At 41.8% G+C, this 15,944-nt stretch overlaps 1 protein-coding gene across 2 annotated transcripts in view; it reads left to right on the forward strand.

The window, feature by feature from the left end:
- The window catches only part of sardh (sarcosine dehydrogenase), a 42,669-nt gene that overhangs the window by 23,009 nt on the left and 3,716 nt on the right, over positions 1–15,944 (forward strand). For both annotated transcript variants that reach the window (XM_083983218.1, XM_083983217.1), the window contains 9 exons: positions 3,089–3,172; positions 3,439–3,552; positions 3,974–4,112; positions 6,232–6,345; positions 7,075–7,222; positions 10,736–10,829; positions 13,153–13,315; positions 13,518–13,686; positions 14,521–14,656. In XM_083983218.1, coding sequence (XP_083839344.1) covers positions 3,089–3,172; positions 3,439–3,552; positions 3,974–4,112; positions 6,232–6,345; positions 7,075–7,222; positions 10,736–10,829; positions 13,153–13,315; positions 13,518–13,686; positions 14,521–14,656 — 1,161 coding nt within the window. The remainder of the gene's footprint in view (positions 1–3,088; positions 3,173–3,438; positions 3,553–3,973; positions 4,113–6,231; positions 6,346–7,074; positions 7,223–10,735; positions 10,830–13,152; positions 13,316–13,517; positions 13,687–14,520; positions 14,657–15,944) is intronic.

Below are 15,944 nucleotides of genomic sequence, written 5' to 3' on the forward strand. Positions count from 1 at the left end.
TTAACCTCACTGTCTGATTGGCTAATTGAGACGATAATGTGGTGATTGAGCAAATCAGCATTTAAACGATGCTGCCCAAAGCTCAGGTTGTTCAGCCTCGAACATCTGTGTGCATGACTGCACAGAGAAGACAATGAATAAAGTACATCTTGCTCTGTGTGCTTTCTTGGCTGTCATTATTTCACCAAGCTGAAATACTGACCCTATCTCTCAGTATAGTTTAGCTCCGTCACCCTCATTACTTCTCTGTCTGTCTCCCAATCTCTCTCCTCATGTTCTCCCGCTCAAAACCAGAGGCAAATAGCAAATTCAGACCCATGTGGAAAGAATTTAAACGGTTTTAGCAGTGTAACGTATTTATTAATGTCATCCCTGCCAACATGACTATAAATGACACACTATACTATAAATGAGCCTGGTCCTGGACGTTTCACAGCTTCCTTTCTTTCTCTGCTTAGCCCGACACAAGCTCTTAATGGGCCCCACCACCATATTTTATGCATTAATGACCCACTTAGCCATGCTTTCCTGTTCCAGACTTCATTTACCTTTAACTGTTGCAATTTCTACCCCCGCTCACGCATGCAGGCATTTCTTCAGAACAGATTACTGTTACACAAATTGCATTAGTAGTGTTGTCAGTGTATTTTGTAGCTCATGTATACAGCTTTCTCAGAGCTCATTATATTTAGCTTCCCTGACACCTTTCGTGCATAATTAAACAGCTTTCCCAAAGGGCTTTTTTGTACTGAATGAGCAGTCAAAAGGCATGAAGGTAGGGTAACTTTTTTAATGTTTTTCAGTTTGTGGAGTGTGACCTCACCTCCCTTTTTGGATTAATTGCTATCTAATTTGGTCCTTTACTTACAGTAAACAAGTTGAAATCACATTGACAACAAACAACAAAACAGACTTTTTAAATACCATTTGAGGTAGGCTACTATGCAGTTTGACCCATAATCAGCAGCTCATCGTCCTCACAGAGGAGACTTAAGAAAATATGAGAACAGGAGACAAGAATGCAAAAACAACAGAAAATTATATAAAAACACTTGAGTTACACAGAGCTGTGAGAGTTTGATTTGATATAAGATCTTACACATACTGTATACTGTGCATGAATAATGTGCAACAGTTATAGTATCAAATACAGGAATATACAAGAAATGTATAAAAATGTGAGATTTTTGGGAAAAATAAGTGATGAAACATAAAGGATGAGCTTTGCATAATTTATACACAATGCAAAGCTCAATGTATGATTTATAAAGAGCTCCACCACCTGTCTTAAGAGCAACATGGCATTGACGTATGATATGTGTCATAACACTTGCACCTTTTTTTCCCTCTGTAACACCACGCGTTGGCAGCTCACTACTGCTACTGTCCATGTCAGCTCTGCAGAACAGCACCTGTTTTATCACATTCACCTTCCCATATCAGTTAACACTGTTTGATGTGGTGTGTCCTTAATAATCTGCACGATAACAAGTGCAGGCTCAGCCATCGTCATAGTTACGGCCGGTCATTGTAATCACAGCACCAGATTTGATGTTGGCCGACTAACAGCGTGGAGCACTGAGCAGGCGCTGGTCTCAGGTAGCCAGACTGTTTGTTGAAGGAGAGCACGGTCCCTGTGCGGCTGGCTCCGTCCAGCCCATTAGAGCCCAGCTAATCACTTGTCGAGGGCCATCACCTAGCAACCAGCCTTCCTGCTGTTGGAGAGCCTCAGATAAATGTAGGGGTGGCGGAGCGGAGAAGGGGAAAAACATTGGAAAAGTCTAATTATTATTTTTCAAATGAGCTTTTGTTCACGATACTACTTGGCTCCCAATCATGACGACATGTATTATGGCTAAGAGGTACTTAAGGGATTTCATTGGCCGAGGAAGTTATCCCTGTGCAAGTAATGAGACTGTCTACTTTTAGGAGGCAATACAAGCTTATTTCAGAGCACAAACAGGCCATCTCTGACACTGCTGCTCACACATTTTCTCCACCTCGGTAGCACTGATGGTAAATATAGCTCAGTGTGGGAAGTTTTGGCAAGAGACAGCTAGCTGCCTGCTAGGAGGAGAGCATAGCAGAACATACCTAGCAACTGTGGGCGACTGTCAGTTTTAACAAGGAGGATGGTGAGCACTGAAATGTCTTATTTCAACACTGTTCAAAAGATCAAGAATTAACAAGTGTACTATATTTGCAACACTTTGAGCTAAAAGAGGGTTTTTACTGACACTTCTTATCAGTTCCTCCCGTTGCATTAAAGATAAATTGTTGCTTCTTGTATCGTGTTGTAACGTCTTTTAAGCTGCACTGTCCATTCATTGTTTTTATATCAACAATGGATCAAATGACTGAAATGTGAAAGAAACTGAGTGTAGTGACGCAACCACATAGAATCAGTATAGTTCTGCAGCTCTGTGGGCTGTTTTAGCACCTTTCAGTTCATTGTTTTGGTTCAGGTTTACTTCATAAGCTTTTTATCCAACATCCTTGCTGTTGCATCAGACAGCTGTTTACACTGATGTGCGATGACACAACTGACCCAGCACCAAATACCATTATAGCTACCGCTTATTTAGCAAGTTAATGGTGAACCTAGTGAAGCATTTAGCCCATAAAGAGACATATAAGTTACTCAGTGGATGGCAGAGACCAAAACAGAGCTAAAAAAAAAAAAGAGGTCAGAAGAACAACTCCAGCACGTGCTGCTATTGCTCTATATCTCCTTGATGTGTAATGAGATGTCATGTCAATATTGTAGTTACAGCTTGTTCTGCTGCCCCCAAGTAACCACAAGAAATCAATAAGGTCTGCTATAAATACACAAAAACTGGGATCAAGAAGCTCCTGAACAAGATTTAATATGTGCGTTTGCTCTGTTAGCATATTTTTTCACTGATGTTGCTTAATAGGAGAATTAATTTATGGTGATAGAAATGTGTGAATTTTGTGAATGTGTGCCTTTGAATAGAATGAAAAAAGAATAACAATCTGTGCCAAAGTAAACACAGTAAATAACCTCATGTCTGTCCTGATTTGACCTCTTTGTGTGTGTGTGCGTGCGTGCGTGTGTTTGTTGTAGGTGCTGACGGAGCAGGGCTGTGTATTCCAGGAGAGACACGGCTGGGAGAGACCTGGCTGGTTCAACAAAGAAGGACCTGCTCCTGTGAGACACAGATTTACACAAAGACACACACACTGTACACAAGCACATGTATGCAAATGATATATACATCCACATTCCGAAAATTTTTATTTTATTAGACATAAACAATTAATGGTAATTTTCTCACATAGGCTAGATAAAAACCGCTGGTTGATAATGAACAACACTGACACAGCATCAAATGCAGTGCTTCATCCTTCTGTATAATTGAAAAACAATAATGATTAATTAGCCTCTAACCGTTTGTTTCCTGGTGTTTTGTAAAGGTTAAAGACTATGATTACTACGGAGCGTATGACATCAAGAGAAATGTGGACTACAGATACAATAAACTGCTGGGGAAAGAGTACACCTTTGACTTCCCTCCACATCACGACGTGGTAAGACACCCAAGAGTAAAAGTGTGTGTGACTGTGTGTGTTCCTGAGTACAACAGCATTCATTAAAGTGCATGCAAATAACCAAATACCAAATAATCCAAGGTGAACAGATGAGTACGAACACTCTTTGTAGTTGCCCATATGAGGCATGGGTGCATGTGTCCTCATGGGAAATGGACACTGGGCTCAACAACAAACTAAACCAACAGCTTGGAGGACACAGCCCAAAGAGAAAAAGACCAATCATGACATCAAAACGCTGCCATTGTTTTCATCTTAATTCCACTGGATGCTGCCCAACTCCAAAGACACACAATCATTTTAGAGATGACAAAAACAGAAAGTGAATGTCTTTATGAAACGTCAAGGTCTCTGTTAATTGGATGTCTGTGTTGTGATTTCTGTTTTGGACTAAATTCAGATCAAGAGCGAGTGCCTCTCGTGTAGACACGGTGTGGCTGTGTTTGACATGTCCTACTTCGGAAAGTTCTATCTCACTGGACCAGATGCCAAGAAGGCGGCTGATTGGCTGTTCACCGCTGATGTCAACAAGAAGCCAGGTCAGTCAGGCTACTCTGCCACTGATGCACACACACACGCACACACACACAAACACACACATTAATGCTTAGACACGCACAGATGGGAGGAACATTTTGACAGAATGAAGAGGACAGATACATGGACAGAGGGACCAAACGAGATGCCAGTACATTAGAAAAACAGTTGTAAGTGTATCGTCCCTCAGAGGTGCTGGTGAAAGCGGTAGCAGGGGAGTCTTCCTCCCTAATCGTTTTGAACATTTTAAAACCAGCAAGATGTGTAGGGCAGAGCTTCAAGAGCTCTTGATACTTTTCCCCCCTCCACTTTCATCACATCCCCACTTTATTTGTTGTTATTCTTTACTGCTTAGGATGATAGAGCACCGTTTGTTTGACACCAATATCCCACCAAGCTCTGAAAAATGCTGCATTGGACATATACATTTTTACATTTGTGCTTTTTTGTGTAGGATTTCAAAACGTTTTAGTGACGAATCAGGTATAGGAAAAATGGCTGGTTGTATGTGTGACATACAAACATATACTGTATGAGAGTATGCAGGATTCAGCAATGTTAAATAACTGTATAATAAGAACTGCCTGGGATTGCTAGGGAATACTTCAATTTAGACCTGTATATGAAAGTTAACTTCTGTTGAACTTTGGCTCTATGGCTCTACCCACACGGAAATAACCTATAGTTTTTAATATATACGCATATATGCACAGATAAACTGCATATAGGTTTCATATATGCGCATATCCTATATATCCTCATGAGGATATATGCACATATATGAAACCTATATGCAGTTTATCTTTGCATATATGCACCATATATGCACATACTGTATATTAGCATATATGCATATATATATGAAAACGGCCAATTTTATGTATGTCACATATATTCAAACCTATATTAAAACCTATAGGTTCTTTCCGTGTGGGTATAGTGGGTAGTCAGGATACTTCAACTTCTGCATCATCCGTTTTGAAAAACTTTCAGTCTTTCTCTTGTTAAACAAATTATAAACCTAGTGTAACACTTATTTGCTTGAATAACTCCCTACCAATTGTTAATCATACACATGTAACAGTGAATTTACATGGGGACTTAGGGCCACGGAGGACTGAGCTTTCAAACTTTAAACCTGTCATCAGACCCAACAGAGCTTGACTCAGGAGACATCACTTATGGCAATTAATCAGATCTCATGCAGCTCTCTCAAAAAAACTTCACAAATGCAGAAATACTCCCTCAGACCTTTAAGACAGGCTCTGACTGTGTAAATCCTCCTTTAAGCTTGTACAGAGAGCACCCAGGAAATCGGTAAATTAATATTCTGTTGTCTCTTGATCTTGATTTCTTGTGTGAGATCACCAGCTGCTCCAGGGAAGTAGCTTCTCAAAAATTAGATGACGCATCGCCCGACCTCGCTCTTTGTCTTTTTGTCCTGCTCCTTCTACTTCTCATTCCCAGTTGTTGATATACAGCAGTTACAGTCCTTACTCAGAGAATATTTCATGTCCCAGAGGGGAAACTTATGCTTCGTTGACACATTGAGACAACGTTTTCTTTAATACCTTTGACAGATTGAAACTGTATCATCAATTATTCAGTCAGATGAGAGATGACTAAGGGACAGTCACATATTAGCATGTCACCGCAGCCATCAGCCAATGGATGACAGACATGTCATCATTTTGTCTCTTGTCATTAGGTACAGACTTCATTCATTAGTAAATTATTTTAGGATGTATTCATTATGAATGTCTTTGTTAAGTGACGCTCTCAGCAGTCATTACAGTTTTTTAATGAGGTTCATATTTCAGGCGTTTCCTTGGTAACTATTGCTCAAAAAGACATGGGTCGCATGTGGTCGGGCCACGTGTCATCCCTGGAGGCAGAGTTTGAAAATGATTCCCCCTTAAAGATAACAAAGTTATGAAAGAGGTGTAGGTACATTTGAGGTTATGTGAGGAATTTAAACTGTATCACACATAAAACACACACACAGAGAAGACTGACCTCAGATTTTCCAGATTTCCGTCGACGCGGTTCCTAGAGACTGTGCACTTCAAATCGGCCTACAAATTATGCCGCGGGAATTAATTGTTTATGTGTGTGTTTCAGGCTCCACTGTGTACACCTGCATGCTGAATAAAAGAGGAGGGGCGGAGGCTGACCTGACAGTGAGCAGACTGGAGCCTGGTGCTGCCAACCTGCCCCTGGCACCAGAATCTAATGGTGAGAAACACAGTGTGTGTGTATGTGTGTGGGTGTACTCTATGGGTGTGTGTGTGCTGTTTCCATATTTTTTCTGCTTTACTGTTTTATCTGTTGGGTTGTACATTATCCGTTATTCCGTTTGTCATTCCGTCACTGTTTTTAACTTTTGTGTTTTATTTCCTGGTGGATATTACCTGCCACTCTGTTGTTTCTTCTTTCGAATTTATTGTTGTTTTTGCTCCGCTCTGTTTATTGTTATTTATCAGTGCTGCTGTATTTATCCCTCTATCATCTGTTCAGTCTCTTGTTCCCTATCATACACAATTCAATCTGTTTGAAATCTCTATCAGTGATTCACCTACCTCTTTTTTCCCCTCCACCAGTTATTTTTTTCATCATTTTTAATTTGCATAACACAACAGCAACAAAAAAAACACTGACACAAGAAACACAAATGAAATATGGAAAAGAGAAGTTGCTTTGCTTGGCTGTGCCCTATCAAAAAATAAGCAGACTCCCTGCCTCTTCGTCTTCATTACATTCTCCATTATATTCACTGCTCCAGAGAAGTGATTGCTTTTTAAAGAACATTTAACCTCTGTCGTCATTTCATTTGTGTGTTTTTACAGTTCATATGCTCCATCTGTTGTTGTCAATTTGTTTTATGTTTTCTGTCACTTGTCTGATCTGTGGCTGTTTCTGTCTCACTCTCTTTTACTGTTTCTTTCCTCTCCCACCTTATTCCAGGTGACGCATACTACCTGGCCATCGGAGGCGGTGTCGCAGAACACAACTGGAACCACATCAGAACGGTTCTTCAGGACCAAGGTTTCCGCTGCCAGCTGACAGACCACTCTGAGGACATGGGGATGATCAGCATCCAGGGGCCAAAGAGGTGGGGAAAAGAAAGGAAAAGAAGAAGGGGGAGTGAAGGAGAGAATGAGAATGAATGGAAACATTGTTATGATTTATGGATCCAAGTGAGAAAAGGACAAAAGGAGTGAGTTGAGGGCAAAGAGGGGAGGTGAAGGTAACTGATTGGCCTGACGATGGGTTATGATTCACGTCCTGGACATGGGAGGTGGGGATAAGTGAAAAGAGGAGCCGCTGGATCAATACGAGGAGAGCAGGTTAAGTGGCTATTCTCAAAGACTTGGCCGTAGGCGTAAGAGGTGCAGGGGCAGAGGTGGACTGAAAACTGCTGATATGAACAGGGAGGTTCAAGGTTAATCCTGCGCTTTAATATCGCCATCGGCTGTTTCATGTCGCTTTGAATCCTGCAGTTAAATTAAATTTAGATCCATTTTTCACTCTTAGTAAGTGATGATGATAAAGATTTCCCAGAACAGACATACTCTCAACATTTGAAGGGGGGTTAAATAGATGAAGCTGGCAGGACCTGGAAGTGTCAGTGGAAATCTAGTCGGACCCATTGTATTAAAGACATACTATGCCTATGTTATGGTTGACTCTTAGCGCTAGGTTTCTCCATTTGAACCTAGTGGTTCAGATCAGGTTTGTTCAATTCAGAATTGACCAAACCCGATCTCTAGTCTGGATCCAGCTCCAGACATGAACTGAATGCACTTCTTTTGTAGAGTTATATTTTTGCAATTTCTGTAGCATAACTATTGCATAATATTACCTCAGGGTAGCTAGAGGTTACATCTAACCAGAAGCTATATTCTCCTCAGCCTCAGTTTACACATGATATTAGAGTATCGCTTGATGCAATCAATTTTCCCGGTAAAGGTAATCCTATACTGTAGAATCCCGTCAGGCTGATTCCCCAGTGTAAATACTGCAGAGACTTTGAAGAACTAGATGTCACATACTCTGATTAGCAAATATATAGCATTTGTATCCGGTCTCAGGGAAATATACGGGACCACCAGGGATTAAGCTGAGGCAGCAGGCTGCTACATGAATACCATCAAACACTGAGTTTATGTGTGAAAGTATGTATGGCTGCATGTGTGGCTGCATGTGCCTTTGGGTACATTAGAAACAATAGAAAGTAACAGAAAAAGCAACAAATCCTCACAATCCATCTTGAACAAATGAATTTTTGGTTACTTTGACATGAAAAATTATTTTAATGGATTGATTGTGAACATTTTTGCGTACATGTTTACATTATTTATGTAGTTGATTAATCTGATTGTACGAAAAGTAATCATTTCAGTCATGCAAAAAATGGCTGTAGTAAAATGTCAGCCTTTCAGATTTATTACTTCACTTCTTTGACATCGTTTTGGTTTTTATCTTCTTCCAATGCTTTCTACGTCCCTTCATCTCTAGATTCAGATTCCCTGAAAATGTCTGTAACTCAACCATCACATTTATGTAACCTGTCACAGTCCTTTTTTTATGTGTGTCTGTGAGAACATCCATCCATTGATTTCTTTACACAGGGATTAGAAACCATGTGTAGTTCAGGTGAAAATGGTATTTCACATTTGAGCATTGGAGGGAAGTCCAAGCTTTGTCACTTTCTTCTCTCTTCCCACAGTTTCCCTTTCTTCTTCACTCTTAGAATGAGCAGGACCACCTTCACCTCTTCCCAATCTTATTTTCTGAACTCCTGATCTATCTTTTTCTCTCCCTCTCACCTCCTCTTCTCCCCACCTCACCGCCCTCCGCCTTTGTTCTTCCCTCTCACCAGCAGCAGGGTTCGGCCACTCTGTTCTCTGTGTGGGCTGCGTCGATTTCTTCTCCTTGAGGCTTTTCTCATCTTCCGCTCTCTTAACTTTTTCTTTTCTCTCAAGTCCTTACGTCTCTGTCGATCTTATCCACCTCTTTCTCGCTCTGCTCTCTCCCTTTTTACTCAGTCGCCTCATCTCAGTGTCCTCTTCCCCCCCCTTTTTTTAAATATCCTTTCTTTCTTTATTGCTTACGCCAAACCAGAAATGAGTGCGTCACTAGCAGCAGTACTCCTGTGTGTGCGTGTGTGTGTCTCATTATGAATACACACACAGCCACAAAAGGATGTTGATTATGGAGCTCATTGAGTTTTCTTGAGCATCCAAAGTGCACTCAGCTTCTGTCTGTGTTTGCGACTGTGAATGTTTTCTTGTTTGTGTGTGTGTGTGTGGATAATATAAACGAGATCAACGTCCCACTGCACAGCACTCTAATGATTCTCAGCTCCTCTTGATTGTTTCTGCCACATATGAGGAACTGCAGAAAATCAGTCCTCCAATGTTTTGGTCTTATGAGGCAAATGGATCCTTTTAAAGCTTGAGGAGAGAGAAAATGACAGCATTTATTGAACTGCATTTCTCTGTGTTTTCCTTCCCAGAAATGTCTCATTCAAATGCTGTAGAGAGGGGGAGTCACTGACAGTCACTCATCTCTCTCTCTCTCTCTAACTCACGCACACACATCTTGGCGGCATGCTCTAAAGGGTGAAAGTGGTCCTTACTCTGCTTGCTATATTATGAACCTTATTTATAATATATGCAATGATGTGATATCTTGTAAGAATGAGTGTCTGAGTGTGTGTGTCTCTGATCCACTGCTGAGAGCCACATTTAAGTGGCAAGTCAGAGAAACAAATTGATGGTTGCAAAACACACGCACACTCGCACACACAAATAGAGCCGTTCACTGATTATATGTAGCTAATTGGCCTCGCTGTTGGGTTTCTGGAGTTCAGTGAACAAAACCTTGCTTGAGGGAGGATGGAAACTGGAGGACAGCCTGAAGAAAATATCAGCCTGTGCATCATCCCCCATATGCATGCCTGAACATGAGCATACATACGTACAAGAAATGTTTTATTCACATATAAGACCATACCGCCGTACACACATTTCTGCAGCCACATCAATTGCTTTAGGGGAAAAAAAAACAGAAAAAAACGAAGGACACCCACACAGATGCACACACAAACGTAACCTGAGCCCTTCCCCAAATATCTTCAGCCCTGGCTCCCTGCCACACCGTTGCAAAAATATCTCCCAGAAAAGGCCTAACGCATTGTATTCTCTACCTGCCCACTCACACACATACAAGTAGCAAAGTAAGCTAAACTTAGTTCTTTTTTTCTGTTGACTCATCTTTATGTAATATTGATTTTTGTGTGTGTGTGTGTGTGTGTGTGTGTGTGTGTGTGTGTGTGTGTGTGTGTGTGTGTGTGTGTGTGTGTGTGTGTGTGTGTGTGTGTGTGTGTGTGTGTGTGTGTGTGTGTGTGTGTGTGTGTGTGTGTGTGTGTGTGTGTGTGTGTGTGTGTGTGTGAGAAGGAGAGATGGTACATTTCCACAGCAAGTCCTGGTGAAGTAATTTTCCCTTGAAATAGCTGAGATTTACATTTAAAAGCCCTACTTGTGATGTGAGAAACACACCACATCTATAGACCTGATTGTAAATAACTGGCCCAGTTTCTGTGTTCTGTCTCTCTGGGCAGTCGAGAGGTCCTGCAGGAAGTGTTGGACGCAGACCTGAGCAACCAAAGTTTCCCCTTCTCTAGCCACCAAGTCGTCAATGCAGCAGGACATCAGGTGAGAACGCACACATACATACACACACACACACACACACACACACTCGCTTAGTGCAACTCATTTCTTCAGTAATTGGATGTGGAACATTTGTCAGCTTCAGAATAACCCCGTCGGTGCTTGTTACATCAAAAAATGCAATTAATTAAGAAATATTTCTATGCAAATCACACACTGTTGAGTGAGACTGGTTTATTGTTTCAAAGGTTCAGTCAACAGAGATCATAGACTGTGGGTGGGACACATGGCGTGTCTCAAGGCTTCATTGTGACTTAGATGTCAAGTTTGTCCCACATTTCTCTGTCTATACCTCCTTCCGCCTTTTATCTCTCTCCATTTCTTCCCCACTGATGTCCAGCAACTCACAACTTAAAATAAAAGTTTATTGTGCTGCTGTTTACAGGCATTGGGGGAATAATATATTTATCTTAACACAAACAATAACGTGCGAGGAATACAGCGAGTTGACCTCTGTGGTGTTTCTGGCCTTGGATCAAAAAGAGCATGTAGAACCAGCTCATGCAGCAAACACACATGTCCACTCCGCGCACACACACACTCGCTCGGTTTTAGTCGCTCTTGCATGAATTATGCAACGCTCCAGTGATTGCAGTCAGCGTCTTCTCGCAGCTCTGCAGGAGTGTTTGTGTGTGCATGTGTGTGTGTGCGCGTCAGAATCGCTTGTGCTGCGTTCCAGCTGGTTGCCGGCCTTGTCTGGGTGACATTTTAATGGCTGCACTGCTGCGAGAACAGAGCTCTCTCTCTGCCCTCTGCTCCCCTCAAAGCTCATTAGACTCTCCCTCCCTCCCTCGCTCTCTCTCTTGCCAGTATAAGCAAGTGCGCCGGCCTGCGTGTTAGATCCTGCGATTCCATGTTTATATGCATTCTTCTGCTCATGCTGTGTTTGATGTTCACCTGGAGTGAACAAAGGAAAAAAGGGTCTCCCGCACACTGTCAAGTCACTTGCAAAAGACTTTAATAAAACAAACAACGTTTCAGTCCACAGGACCTTTTTCAAGCAGAGATCACTCCTAACCTATGCTCCAACGCACCTGTCTTTCAAGATTTTTAGGTGTGCATCAGCCTCCACACCTTGATGTTCACCTGGTAAATCCACAAGTGACAGTGTGCATGAGGTATTCATATGTTCCTCTGTGTCTGTCAAGTTCGTCACCAGTGTATCAGGTGGACAAACGCAGGCTTACGTCGTGTACTGTCCTCCCCAGAGTCTCATGGTGTACATATGGGGCTCAGGGTGATCCCTGGCTGGCCAGATGGCCTGGCTGTCACAGCGCCCCACTGGGGAAACTGTTGGAGAGAGTTTTTTTTTTTTCCTCCCGCCTCATTCTCCACTCATTTCCATATCTTCTCGCCCACTCACTTTCCATAGTGTTCCCTTGTCTTTCAGATATATTTTCGCATCCTATCCATTCTGGTACCTGTCAGCCCCAGGTGTTATTCTCATCCTACTTTGACTATAACACTGAGACAGATACAACAAACACTTTCATTCAACAGAAATTACCTCAAACCCCAGTCTTAAGGTTTGAAATTAAAAAACCAGACAGTGCTTGTAGCTGTAGCTGTTGCTGTTGCTGCACAACATGGTGAATCCTCCTCTTGCCGTCATGCTTGGCTGACCTGTCGGCCATATTAATGTGCAACATACCAGTTGTGAGCGAAGCAGTGGAATCCTTTAGCTGGTGTGCATGTTGGAAAAATCATCAAGAAGAACGTTGCAAAAACAAGATGACTGTATGCACCGTGCACCTGCGTTTTCATCGATTCCCACCATGGGGTAGAGTGAGGCTGTGGTTGTGGATAATTGTTCCCTAACTACTTTCTGTTGTTTACTTTCTGGTGGAAAGACAAGTTTTGAGATGCATGTCTCAGTCTTTCTCTACCTCTTTTTTCATACGGTTTTTCTGTTGTATTTTCTACATCCCCTTGCTTCCTCCTTCCTCTCCTTTAATCAGTTTCACCTCTCAACCTCCAGAAGCATTTTTGTAATCTCTTTTAGGACTGAAAACACTGGGGGCACAACATTCATTTCTAAAAAGGAGATTACAATTTCCCTGTCTCCCCCATTGTGCTTATCTTATCCTTGCATCTGTTCCATTCTCATTTCTTTTCCGTTGCTTTCTGGCTGTTTGCTTCTCTCCCTCCCTTTCCTTGTTTGTGTTAAAATGCATGACGAGTAAACCTGGTCCTTGAAAAATGAAGTGTGTACATTTGTGTGCGAGTGTGCACAAGCAGAGGCGTCGTGGCTCGGTCCTTTGCTCCGAGCTCTCTAAGGCTCCTCTCTGCTGCCTCTCTCATCCAGGTGCGAGCTATGCGTCTGTCATTTGTCGGTGAGCTCGGCTGGGAGCTGCACATTCCCAAAGACTCCTGCCTTCCAGTCTACAACGCTGTCATGGCCGCCGGTGCAAAGCACGGCATCATCAACTCAGGCTACAGGGCCATCGACTCGCTCAGCATAGAGAAAGGTAACTTTTAAAAAAGAGCTCAGAAATGCAGCCAGTGAATGAAACAAATGAACCTGGCTCTGCAGTAGTATTAATGCAAAATAATAGCAGATGTCAAATCTAAGGGTGCCCACATTAACCAAAAGATTTTAGTGCAGGGTTTTTGCTCATATCTCCGTGTTCATTCATTATTGTGTTTTATCTCCTCCTCTCTTTGTCGCAGGGTACAGGCATTGGCACGCTGACCTTCGCCCAGATGACACACCCTTGGAGGCGGGGCTAGCCTTCACCTGCAAACTCAAGAGCTCCATCCCGTTCCAGGGCCGTGATAGGCTGGAGATACAGAAGGCGGAGGGGCTGAGGAGGCGAATCGTCTGCTTCACCATCGACGAGTCAGTGAAGCCTCTGTCCTGAGATCGTGTGGTGGTGAAATAGTTTTAAAGATGACGGAAAATTCAAATAATATGGGAAATTTTATACGACTCAGACAGAAAACAGTTTTTCAAAAATAAAACTTCCTGTGGCGAAGTCACTTTTTTCCACAAATGGATTTCTACCTAAACTGAAGTCTTGCACAGAGAACAGAAGCTTTAATATTAATGTATCTGACAAAGGTAAAGTGAGTAGGTGTAACAGTGATTTAAGAAGGACCCTGTGTACAGTATATGGAGCCCCAGATCTACTGGGTAACAGGTTGGAGAAGCAGTTTAACAGAATATTACTAGATTTTTCTTTTAGACATTTTACCTGTTAGATGTTAGATAATAGATATATACATTTTAAATGGCAAATACAAACTGAAACTTCAGAAGCGGTTTTTATTTTCTGCTCTGATTTTCCTCCTGAAACGCATAAAACATTCAAGATATTATACGTCATTTAGATTCTCAGATGTAATGTAATCATTTCCAAGCTGTAACTGTGGAAATCTAACAAAACCATAACTCTCTTGATTTGGTGATTATTAATATTTGACAGTCAGATGGAGGATTAAATCCTCAAATGAACTGAGAGGATACTATTAACCTTGGGTTTATGAAGCCATATGTTCATTAAAATGTTTTTTTTTCTCAATTTATCAAAGATTTATGATTATTGAATTGCAAACAGCAATTTTAGGATCATGAAATCATTGTTATGTGAAGGAGATGAGAGCAATGTTTTTGATATATTGCATCCATATAATGAGTGTAATTAGATTGTCCCTTCTGTCTCCCTTTTCAAAGGAAAGTACCAATGTTCGGTCTGGAGGCCATTTTCCGCAACGGAGTTCCTGTTGGTCACCTGCGGCGCTCTGACTATGGCTTCTTCATTGACAAAACTATCGGTTATGGCTACATCCGCAACCCCGACGGAGGCGTGGTAATGTAGACTTTTGTTTTGTTTGCTGAGAGCAAGTTTTACCCAGCAGGGTTCAGCACTGTGAGCCTTGTAGATGCATCAATCAGACATCAGTGTTTCTGTGTGTTGCTCTCCTGATAATGATACAGATGCACACAGCGTAACAGATGGTGCAACATCAGACAGAAGGAGAGAAGCAGCAAGAGACACAACGTTATTGGTCTGAGGTGTGCTCTTAAAGACAAGGACATGTTTTTAATTCTGAAAAATGGAACAATCTTTCGATGATAGCTCAGACCTGTATATCTGAACAGACAAGCATAAGACAAGTGTTTGTGTGCGCACTCTTGTTTGTTCATATCCATCAGTGAATTATGACCAACAAAACAAAGTGGATTGGTCCTTGGCTTTGTCAAGCTCTTCAGATTGGAAATGCACAAACGTTAATACAGACACTTGTGCGAGACACGCAAAGAAATATTGCTGAAATCAGTGAAGTGGTTGCAGGGGATGTGCTCTGTGTGTGTATGTGTGTGCATGCTCGTGTGTGTGTGTGTGTGTGTGTGTACATGAACAAGCCCCCTTCCTCCTTCTGTATGCTTGATCTCACTTTAATTCTGTCTTTTCCTCTTCTCTGTCTGTGTGTGTATCTGGTTTTCACACTGAATTTGCTGATTACATTTTCTCACACAGCTTCCTTATGTTCCCTTTTTTCTTTCCAGTTCAGCATTTCAGTTCAGCTCAGTGGTACAGTGGTAACCAAGGAAATGGGTTCACCATTAAAATGTATCCCCTGATTACATCGGCTGCCAGACCAAGTTCTGTCATGCATCAGTGGTGTATACCGTATTTCCTAAAAAATGAGTAGCTGTGACACAGAGCTGTAGACGACTTTGTCCTCCATACACACATCCCTCATCTGCATCATTAGATCAGGAGGAGGATTAAAATGAGTGAATGAATGAATTAGACCTAAAACACTTTGTATGCAGTCGTTCAAAAACTTTATTTCCCCTTAACTCTCACTAAATGTTGCTCTTCTTGCTGTTGTGACCCACAAACTGACAAGCACATACAGGTTCATATGATGAAACAACAGTTAATTGGCTAGTGGCTGCATTTAAGTTTAACACCCCTGAGTTTTTTCTTTGACAAATATTTGCCTTATACTATGGGATAACTGAGGATGCAACGCCACAGGATTAGAACTTGCGAAGTGTATTTTTAATTCATTGCCTTTACACTTTGATGACTAAATCTAAAGCAGGGCTTCCTAAAGTGGAGCCTGCTGTGACTTGAGCCCCAGGTA

The sequence above is a fragment of the Trachurus trachurus genome (genome assembly GCF_905171665.1).
Source record: "Trachurus trachurus genome assembly, chromosome: 12".
In the NCBI taxonomy this organism is placed as follows: Eukaryota; Metazoa; Chordata; class Actinopteri; order Carangiformes; family Carangidae; genus Trachurus; species Trachurus trachurus.